General features: G+C 35.1%; 3 protein-coding genes across 3 annotated transcripts; all 3 read left to right on the top strand.

Annotated features, from left to right (window-relative positions):
* The first annotated feature begins 285 nt into the window (after positions 1–285).
* LOC123886647 (protein FAR1-RELATED SEQUENCE 5-like) lies at positions 286–2,090 on the top strand. The gene is made up of 2 exons (XM_045935945.1): positions 286–1,954; positions 2,083–2,090. The coding sequence occupies exons 1-2, from the start codon at positions 286–288 to the stop codon at positions 2,088–2,090; spliced, it is 1,677 nt and encodes a 558-aa protein (XP_045791901.1).
* Positions 1,988–3,253, top strand: LOC123885599. The gene is made up of 3 exons (XM_045934883.1): positions 1,988–2,535; positions 2,622–2,699; positions 2,782–3,253. Exons 1-3 carry the CDS (start codon positions 2,128–2,130, stop codon positions 3,166–3,168), a joined length of 873 nt encoding a protein of 290 aa, XP_045790839.1. The 5' UTR covers positions 1,988–2,127; the 3' UTR covers positions 3,169–3,253.
* A 487-nt stretch (positions 3,254–3,740) lies between these two features.
* LOC123886646 lies at positions 3,741–4,269 on the top strand. The gene is made up of 2 exons (XM_045935944.1): positions 3,741–3,875; positions 3,976–4,269. The coding sequence occupies exons 1-2, from the start codon at positions 3,741–3,743 to the stop codon at positions 4,267–4,269; spliced, it is 429 nt and encodes a 142-aa protein (XP_045791900.1).
* The last annotated feature ends 6,456 nt before the right edge of the window (positions 4,270–10,725 follow it).

Genomic DNA, 10,725 nt, shown 5'->3' with positions numbered 1-10,725 from the left:
TCGTATTATCTCACCTCACCACCCAACCTTCGTCCGCCATTGTTGAATCAACTGAACTTTTCTATTCTTAACAACACTGCATACGAGCTAGCCATTGATGTTATCGCATTGAATCGCCGACCATAAATATACAATCGAGGGCGACAAGTGCGACATTCAGGTAATTTGGGAATTAGGGTTTACAATTCAAAAAATAATAAAATTTGGGAATTAGGGATATAGATATGGAACACTTCGATGAATATTTATGTTGTTTGACATATTGTGTTAATTCATGATATAGATATGGAACACACCGACGAATCTGTTGACGTTGAGTCCAGAGACCTTCATTCCACTAAAGGTACTGATACGTATGATTTAGAATCGAATGCCGACGAGGATGACAGTTATTCAGGATCCAGTGGGGATGAAAGTTCAGAGACTGAAAGTTCAGAGACTGGCGAAGATGCATCTGATAATATTGGAGCTGCAGTTCATAGTGAGGTAAATTTTGATTCAATTACTTCTGATGAGATTCGAGCCATGGAATTTGCTACTGTTAGTGAAGCTTATGAATTTTATTACCGGTATGGTAAATGTAAGGGTTTTGCTATTATGAAAGCTTCTAGTAGGATAAAAGAGTTAGATGGTAATAAAGTAACACAAATGAAGCAGTTTGTTTGCAACAGACATGGTTTAAGAGAGAAGAAACATTTAACCAGGTTAGATAGGAAAGTAGAACATAGATGTTTGAGCCGTACAAATTGTGAAGCTAGGTTTCGTGTGCAATACAGAAAACAAAAGGATAGATATGTAGTTACTGCTTTCGTAGAGTGTCATAACCATGAATTAACCCCAGCTAGGTTTGTTCACCTGCACCCTGTTTATCGTAAAATTTCTGAAGCAGATAAGGCTCAGATTGATGGTCTTCAAACACGTGGAATTAGAACTTGTCATATAATGGGGTACATGATTGCCCAGAAGGGAGGATATGCTAGTGTTGGATTTACAAAGAAAGATTTGTACAATTATTTTGATAAAAAAATGCGTGAGTGTATTAAAGATGGTGATGTTGTCGCTTCTTTAAATTATCTTAATGTAAAGTCGTCTACTGATCCCATGCTATATGCTGAGTATGCCGTCGACAATAGTAATGGACGAATGAGGTCTCTATTTTGGGCTGATGGCAGTAGCAGATCAGACTACTTTTGTTTTGGTGATGTGCTTGCCTTTGACACGACTTACCGGAAGAATAAATACAACTATCCATTGGTTGTATTTTCAGGGTGTAACCACCATTCTCATACAGTAATTTTTGGTGCTGCATTGGTAGCAGATGAAACGACAGAGACGTACAAGTGGGTGTTGAATTGTTTTTTAGAGTGCATGGAAGGTAAACAACCAAAAGCAGTGGTAACAGATGGAGATGGGGCAATGAGGGAGGCCATAAAACAGATTTTTCCCGATGTCACCCACAGGTTATGTGCTTGGCATTTGAATAAGAATGCAGTTGAGAATGTGAAAGATAATCCAGAATTTTTGGACGGTTTTCAAAAAGCCATGTACTCAAATTTCACAAAGGATGAATTTGAAGAGTATTGGTCAGAGCTAATTAAAGAAACTGAAGTGGAACAACATCCATGGGTTGTCAAAACTTATGAGAATAGGTCACTATGGGCAACTGGATATCTACGTGATCAGTTTTTTGGACGTATAAGGACTACGTCTCAATGTGAAGCTGTTAATGCAATAATAAAGACTTATGTCAGGACGAAAGGCTGCATTTTTGAATTCATGCATAATTTTGATAAGGTTTTGAGAGATTACAGAAATAATGAATTGGAAGCTGATTTTAAGTCAAAGTTTACGGTACCTGTGTTGACAACTCAACTGCATGTGATTGAGAGTGATGCCGCCAATACTTATATTGCGGAGATTTTCAAAGAAGTTAAAGAGCAAATTCTGAAGGCTGGTGCATTGATAGTTAAGCATAAAAGCGATCACGGGGATACAAAGATTTATACATTAACAAAATTTTGTAACGATACATATGAAAGGAAAGTTGTATTTGATGGTACCACATTGCAATGTTCGTGTAAGTTGTTTGATTCTCGCGGTGTTCCATGTTCTCATATATTTTATGTCATGAAGGATGAACATGTTGATCATATTCCTAGGCCCTTGGTATTGTCGCGATGGACCAAGGATGCCAAAATTGAGTATTTGAACAACATGGAATGTAATGGTGATGTTGATTCGAACGTAGTTGAGGAAGCTCGTTTTGGTGCATATTGTTCGGCCTTTACAAGTTTTTGCAAAGAAGCTGCAAAAAAGAATGGTGTGTATGGCCAAATTTTGGATGACATTATGAAATTACAAAAAAAGTACTGCATTAATGATGATCCTATTATTGGGACACAAAATCCAGCAGTCGGTGATCCGGTGGCGGTTAAGAGTAAAGGTGCTCCAAAGAAAAAAAAGAAAGAACCAAAATCTGTCAGGCGATGTGGAAAATGCAACGCTACAACTCATAATGCGAGGACATGTTCCGAGGTTATTTCAATAACTCGTGATTACTTAGTTATAGTTACTGTTTGATTTGTTATTAAACATTATAGTTGATATGTTTAAACTTGCAGGGTACACAAAAAGCGACAGAACCAATAGTTGATTTGCAGTCGGTGTCGATATCTGATGCTATAAGCCAAATGGATGAGGTATAATATGTTTTATTAAATATTTTGTGTTATTATGTGAAATTTAATAATAATTATTTTGCCATTATTTTTTTATAATCAGAAAAAGAAAAGAAAAGCAACCTGCAATGTTGACAGAAGTGTGCAAAAGAAGGGTTCACGTCCACCGATACACCGTGGCGCTAAGGCCACAGTGACAACACAAGCAGACACAAATGGATGTTACAAGCAAATGCATTTCCAAGCACAGATGGATGTTACAGGCACAAGCAGACATTTAAATGCAATGTGTGGAGTTCAACCTGTTATGCCGATGGTACATCATATGTTTCAACCAATGCATTTGCAACCCGTATACCCAATGTATGGAATGAGTGTTGGGCAAACTACAAGTTCGTGCTACGGTATGCTACAACAGAGTGTCGGGCAATCTTCACGTTCGTGCTACAGTCTGCTACAACAAGTTGAAAAGGCTGCTACTGATGATTGAGTATTTTAGTAGTAGTATAATTGAATGCATTTTGATAATGTTGATGTACAATTCTGGTTTAATTATGTTTGTGGATAAATTGTTTGGGATTTCATGTTTGTTTTGATTTAGTTGGAGAAATTGGTACAATAGTGATTCATGACTGTTATTTATGCTTTAATATGAGTTACATGTTTAGAAAACTTATAAAATTGGCTTTTATACCAGTATAACGCAGGTTTGAGTCATGTTTGCAACATTCGGTTATTTAATGTTATTTTGTAAAGAAAAAAAATAACAAAACTGGCACCAACCAGTTTCGAACTCGAGATCTACATGAATTGAACGGTAAACACTACCACTAGGCTGTCATTAATTCTTTTGTAAAGTTTTCATTTGTGTTGATATAATTATGTTTATTTGACGCATGCTCTGCACCCAGACATAGTTTCAAATACGGCTATATAAAGACCTCTCATTCATTAATGTTTCGAAAACCCTAGTTTCCCAATACTCATCTCTTCTCTCCATCCAATTCGAAATACAGATTTATTGTTTCCCAAAAATCCCTAATTTCGCAATTTGTCCCAACAATGTCTTCTTCATCTGTTGCAAATTCAATGGCAGTCGAAATCCCAGAATGTGGTTGCAAAAATCCAATGAGGTTGTACATATCCAATTCAGGCGAAAATCCTAAGCGTAGATATTGGAAATGTCCAACTCATGGGGTAGGTTTGCTAACAGATCGTTTTATACTTGGTAGATCTATTTCGATCATGATTTAATTTGGTAAGTATAACATTTTGATGATTGAAATATAATTTGCAGGGAGCTCGAAGTTGTAATCTTTTCATATGGGATGATGAAATTGAAGGCCACCCTCCCTATGTGCGTCCAACTGCTCGTCCAAATGTTCGTGAATCACAAACTCAACCCAGTCGTGGTTGCACATGCTCAGAGTTGTTCAAAGATGTGGTTTCAATTGTTAAAGAAATTCAATTCAATAAGGGAGAGAAGATGAAGATGAAACTACAAAACGAGAGATCGACAGCAAAGATGTTTAGGAATTTATTGATTTGTTCTTGGATTATTTTCTTTTTTTATGTTAAAATGTTTACCTAATTAATGTAATTAATTTTTTTTTAATAACGATTCTAATCTCAGAAAAATATTGATGGATTGTTGTTTTTTCTCTTTTTTCTTTTTTGTTCCAACCGTGATAAGTGATAAGGAATAGGATTGGTTAGAGTGATTATAGGGTTGTGAATTGATTAGTGTGTGTTTCAACTTCCAAAACTGAATAACTAGTAATTATAGGAATAGGATTGGTTAGAGTGATTATAGGGTTGTGAATTGATTATTGTGTGTTTTAACTTCCAAAACTGAATAACTAGTAATTATAGGGATAAGACATAGGATTGGTTAGCGTGATTATAGGATTGGTTAGCTTGATTATAGGATTTATGGAGTGCTTATAGGGCTGCTGTGGAGTAATTATTGCGTGTTTCAACTTTTAAACATGAGTAAATTTGAAAAAGCAAACCTATTTAACAAGCTTTATCTGGACATAAAGTTTTTCGATGGAATTCATTCATTATGGGTATCAAGTGATTATAGCTCTTAAACTTCCAAAACTGAATGAAATTCCACTTTACTTAGTGTTTCATTAAATCAAATGTTTAACTCTTTGAAAACTAGTGGAACAATTTTGTAAGTGATGGATATATCACTCAATACACTACGCAAATGCACCAAATAAGGGCACAAATGCCTCAGCCACACAAAGGGTAAGCAAGCTAAATAATAACGAACTACGCAAAATAATAACGAATCACACCATATGTATCGTAACTTAAACGATAATAATAAAACGAAACTTTTTAAAATAGAATTGAAATTGCATATGTCGACGAACACGTATGTGATCGTCAACTGATGTCTGGCTACTGATAAAAGTAGCATTTTTACAATTAAAAAGTTCAACAACTACATAAAACAAACATAAGTACTTAACAAGAGCTAATTAAACAGTAGCAAACAGTTTGGACGAGGATATCAAACATTGATCCATCTGGGCATCAATTCAGCGGGTGCGAGGCTTCTGGCGCATCAATGAAACAACCATTAAGTTATAAGGTGGTTTCAGAGAAAAGTGGAGGACGTCACCAACTTTAGGCCTGTGCACTTCAACATAGTCATACCAACCATCTCCAATGTATCTCTGCGACGAGCGTCCTGGATCCAAAATAGCACAGTCATATGTACGTTTCATCTCTGCAGATCGCAAGTAAATCTCGCACTTGTCTTTTAGAGCACGCTTCACAACCCACGCAGGAATGTGCTGTACCAAATATAAGATAATCAAGATTATTAGTCAGTAAGACAAAGTAAATAACAAGTGATACATAATTGAGAATGCACCAAATGTGAACTAATACTAGTGTTTGTTTCCTCTTCAAATTCTGCATAGCTGGTGTAACTTGTGTTATCCATTCACAGATTTCATTCCTGTCCTTAACCACTCTTTGAACATTGTTATCCACCCTCCTCTTACCAGCATTGTTGTCCACCATCATACCAGTCCCCTTAGCAGTCCTTTGAGCAACATTGTTAGCAACCCTATTAGCATCCTTATTAGCAACCCTCCTTTCAAACCTCTGAGACCTCTGATAAACATTATCACCTTCGTCATCTGAACTTAACCATATTACGTCAACAGGCTCTGGTTTGACTGGGTTCATACTTACATTCCTAAATCAACATAAATAAACAACATCATCAAATAGTACCAGTGCATGAACACAGAACATAACCAATAATCACCAACAACGTCTGATAATGATAACATCGTTTACAAATAAGACAACACATTGGAAGTATAACATAGCATCAACGTTTCAGATCTTGGTAATTGAAGGTAAATAAACATCGTTTAAAAAAAAAAAAAAATCTACTATCAAATCACTTTATCAAAAAAACCACATGCAGATCTTGTTGAATGTATTTACTCTCAAATCACTTTATCATGTAACTAAGTCTTTATAAACAATAACGAAGCAATTCTCCTACTTAGGAATTTACTCATGAATGAACTTAGTAGATACGAACAGTATCAATGAAACCAACGACAACAAAGAACACAAATAGGATGTAAATCGATAACAAAAACGATGACAAAAAGTAAGAAGGACAAACCTTTGTCTGGACGAGGACGCCATTCATTGTCGTTGCGCCGGTTGCTCCGTTTTTCCGCCTCGGACGCTTAACAAGAATGGTAAGGGTTTCACACGATGAAGTGGTTCCCTTTGTTGGAGAATGGAAAAGTTTTTTTAGGTTGCAATGATGAATGATATCTATTCCAACAAAAGGAAGCCTTTTTGGTTTCCACGCATATGTGGTGTGGTAATAGTACCTGTTTGGAAGAAAACTTTTTGGTTTCCACGCAGGTGTGTGTTTGTTTGTACTTAATTTTTTAAATTTTTAACGTGAATAGTAAAAATTTAAAAAAAATTTCAACATGGGAATTTAGGTTCTTTGACTTAACATTTTACCCTAATGCTAATGACTTAGATATTTACTCCGTTTCCACCGGGTAAATACAGATTTATTGAATTCGAAATCGGAGTAGTTCAATTTTTTAGGTTCTTTGACTTAACATTTTACCCTAATGCTATAATGACTTAGATATTTACTCCGTTTCCACCGGGTAAATACAGATTTATTGAATTCGAAATCGGAGTAGTTTAAATTTTTAGGTTCTTTGACTTAACATTTTACCCTAATGCTAATGACTTAGATATTTACTCCGTTTCCACCGGAGTAAATACACGTGGATGACTTCGAAATCGGAGTAGTTCAATTTTTTAGGTTCTTTGACTTAACATTTTACCCTAATGCTAATGACTTAGATATTTACTCCGTTTCCACCGGGTAAATACAGATTTATTGAATTCGAAATCGGAGTAGTTCAATTTTTTAGGTTCTTTGACTTAACATTTTACCCTAATGCTATAATGACTTAGATATTTACTCCGTTTCCACCGGGTAAATACAGATTTATTGAATTCGAAATCGGAGTAGTTTAAATTTTTAGGTTCTTTGACTTAACATTTTACCCTAATGCTAATGACTTAGATATTTACTCCGTTTCCACCGGAGTAAATACACGTGGATGACTTCGAAATCGGAGTAGTTCAATTTTTTAGGTTCTTTGACTTAACATTTTACCCTAATGCTAATGACTTAGATATTTACTCCGTTTCCACCGGGTAAATACAGATTTATTGAATTCGAAACCGGAGTAGTTCAATTTTTTAGGTTCTTTGACTTAACATTTTACCCTAATGCTAATGACTTAGATATTTACTCCGTTTCCACCGGAGTAAATACACGTGGATGACTTCGAAATCGGAGTAGTTCAATTTTTTAGGTTCTTTGACTTAACATTTTACCCTAATGCTAATGACTTAGATATTTACTCCGTTTCCACCGGAGTAAATACACGTGGATGACTTCGAAATCGGAGTAGTTCAATTCTTTAGGTTCTTTGACTTAACATTTTACCCTAATGCTAATGACTTAGATATTTACTCCGTTTCCACCGGGTAAATACAGATTTATTGAATTCGAAATCGGAGTAGTTCAATTTTTTAGGTTCTTTGACTTAACATTTTACCCTAATGCTAATGACTTAGATATTTACTCCGTTTCCACCGGAGTAAATACACGTGGATGACTTCGAAATCGGAGTAGTTCAATTTTTTAGTTTCTTTGACTTAACATTTTACCCTAATGCTAATGACTTAGATATTTACTCCGTTTCCACCGGGTAAATACAGATTTATTGAATTCGAAATCGGAGTAGTTCAATTTTTTAGGTTCTTTGACTTAACATTTTACCCTAATGCTAATGACTTAGATATTTACTCCGTTTCCACCGGAGTAAATACACGTGGATGACTTCGAAATCGGAGTAGTTTAAATTTTTAGGTTCTTTGACTTAACATTTTACCCTAATGCTAATGACTTAGATATTTACTCCGTTTCCACCGGAGTAAATACACGTGGATGACTTCGAAATCGGAGTAGTTCAATTTTTTAGGTTCTTTGACTTAACATTTTACCCTAATGCTAATGACTTAGATATTTACTCCGTTTCCACCGGAGTAAATACACGTGGATGACTTCGAAATCGGAGTAGTTCAATTTTTTAGGTTCTTTGACTTAACATTTTACCCTAATGCTAATGACTTAGATATTTACTCCGTTTCCACCGGGTAAATACAGATTTATTGAATTCGAAATCGGAGTAGTTCAATTTTTTAGGTTCTTTGACTTAACATTTTACCCTAATGCTATAATGACTTAGATATTTACTCCGTTTCCACCGGGTAAATACAGATTTATTGAATTCGAAATCGGAGTAGTTTAAATTTTTAGGTTCTTTGACTTAACATTTTACCCTAATGCTAATGACTTAGATATTTACTCCGTTTCCACCGGAGTAAATACACGTGGATGACTTCGAAATCGGAGTAGTTCAATTTTTTAGGTTCTTTGACTTAACATTTTACCCTAATGCTAATGACTTAGATATTTACTCCGTTTCCACCGGGTAAATACAGATTTATTGAATTCGAAACCGGAGTAGTTCAATTTTTTAGGTTCTTTGACTTAACATTTTACCCTAATGCTAATGACTTAGATATTTACTCCGTTTCCACCGGAGTAAATACACGTGGATGACTTCGAAATCGGAGTAGTTCAATTTTTTAGGTTCTTTGACTTAACATTTTACCCTAATGCTAATGACTTAGATATTTACTCCGTTTCCACCGGAGTAAATACACGTGGATGACTTCGAAATCGGAGTAGTTCAATTCTTTAGGTTCTTTGACTTAACATTTTACCCTAATGCTAATGACTTAGATATTTACTCCGTTTCCACCGGGTAAATACAGATTTATTGAATTCGAAATCGGAGTAGTTCAATTTTTTAGGTTCTTTGACTTAACATTTTACCCTAATGCTAATGACTTAGATATTTACTCCGTTTCCACCGGAGTAAATACACGTGGATGACTTCGAAATCGGAGTAGTTCAATTTTTTAGTTTCTTTGACTTAACATTTTACCCTAATGCTAATGACTTAGATATTTACTCCGTTTCCACCGGGTAAATACAGATTTATTGAATTCGAAATCGGAGTAGTTCAATTTTTTAGGTTCTTTGACTTAACATTTTACCCTAATGCTAATGACTTAGATATTTACTCCGTTTCCACCGGAGTAAATACACGTGGATGACTTCGAAATCGGAGTAGTTTAAATTTTTAGGTTCTTTGACTTAACATTTTACCCTAATGCTAATGACTTAGATATTTACTCCGTTTCCACCGGAGTAAATACACGTGGATGACTTCGAAATCGGAGTAGTTCAATTTTTTAGGTTCTTTGACTTAACATTTTACCCTAATGCTAATGACTTAGATATTTACTCCGTTTCCACCGGAGTAAATACACGTGGATGACTTCGAAATCGGAGTAGTTCAATTTTTTAGGTTCTTTGACTTAACATTTTACCCTAATGCTAATGACTTAGATATTTACTCCGTTTCCACCGGGTAAATACAGATTTATTGAATTCGAAATCGGAGTAGTTCAATTTTTTAGGTTCTTTGACTTAACATTTTACCCTAATGCTATAATGACTTAGATATTTACTCCGTTTCCACCGGGTAAATACAGATTTATTGAATTCGAAATCGGAGTAGTTTAAATTTTTAGGTTCTTTGACTTAACATTTTACCCTAATGCTAATGACTTAGATATTTACTCCGTTTCCACCGGAGTAAATACACGTGGATGACTTCGAAATCGGAGTAGTTCTAATTTTTAGGTTCTTTGACTTAACATTTTACCCTAATGCTAATGACTTAGATATTTACTCCGTTTCCACCGGGTAAATACAGATTTATTGAATTCGAAATCGGAGTAGTTCAATTTTTTAGGTTCTTTGACTTAACATTTTACCCTAATGCTAATGACTTAGATATTTACTCCGTTTCCACCGGAGTAAATACACGTGGATGACTTCGAAATCGGAGTAGTTCAATTTTTTAGGTTCTTTGACTTAACATTTTACCCTAATGCTAATGACTTAGATATTTACTCTGTTTCCACCGGAGTAAATACACGTGGATGACTTCGAAATCGGAGTAGTTCAATTCTTTAGGTTCTTTGACTTAACATTTTACCCTAATGCTAATGACTTAGATATTTACTCCGTTTCCACCGGGTAAATACAGATTTATTGAATTCGAAATCGGAGTAGTTCAATTTTTTAGGTTCTTTGACTTAACATTTTACCCTAATGCTAATGACTTAGATATTTACTCCGTTTCCACCGGAGTAAATACACGTGGATGACTTCGAAATCGGAGTAGTTCAATTTTTTAGTTTCTTTGACTTAACATTTTACCCTAATGCTAATGACTTAGATATTTACTCCGTTTCCACCGGGTAAATACAGATTTATTGAATTCGAAATCGGAGTAGTTCAATTTTTTAGGTTCTTTGA

This window comes from Trifolium pratense, linkage group LG5, assembly GCF_020283565.1.
Source record: "Trifolium pratense cultivar HEN17-A07 linkage group LG5, ARS_RC_1.1, whole genome shotgun sequence".
Classification (NCBI taxonomy): Eukaryota; Viridiplantae; Streptophyta; class Magnoliopsida; order Fabales; family Fabaceae; genus Trifolium; species Trifolium pratense.
Note: the sequence above shows the minus strand (reverse complement) of the source record. Positions and strands in the feature narration are given on the sequence as shown.

What these genes read in the sequence shown, in the direction of transcription:
- LOC123885599 (XM_045934883.1), top strand. Translation starts at nt 2,128, where the DNA reads ATGAAGGATGAACATGTTGATCATATTCCTAGGCCCTTGGTATTGTCG. An exon ending in ATGCGAGGACATGTTCCGAG is followed by an intron (nt 2,536 to 2,621) that starts GTTATTTCAATA and finishes TTAAACTTGCAG; the next exon opens with GGTACACAAAAAGCGACAGA. An exon ending in CTATAAGCCAAATGGATGAG is followed by an intron (nt 2,700 to 2,781) that starts GTATAATATGTT and finishes TTTTATAATCAG; the next exon opens with AAAAAGAAAAGAAAAGCAAC.
- LOC123886647 (XM_045935945.1), top strand. Translation starts at nt 286, where the DNA reads ATGGAACACACCGACGAATCTGTTGACGTTGAGTCCAGAGACCTTCAT.
- LOC123886646 (XM_045935944.1), top strand. Translation starts at nt 3,741, where the DNA reads ATGTCTTCTTCATCTGTTGCAAATTCAATGGCAGTCGAAATCCCAGAA. An exon ending in GGAAATGTCCAACTCATGGG is followed by an intron (nt 3,876 to 3,975) that starts GTAGGTTTGCTA and finishes TATAATTTGCAG; the next exon opens with GGAGCTCGAAGTTGTAATCT.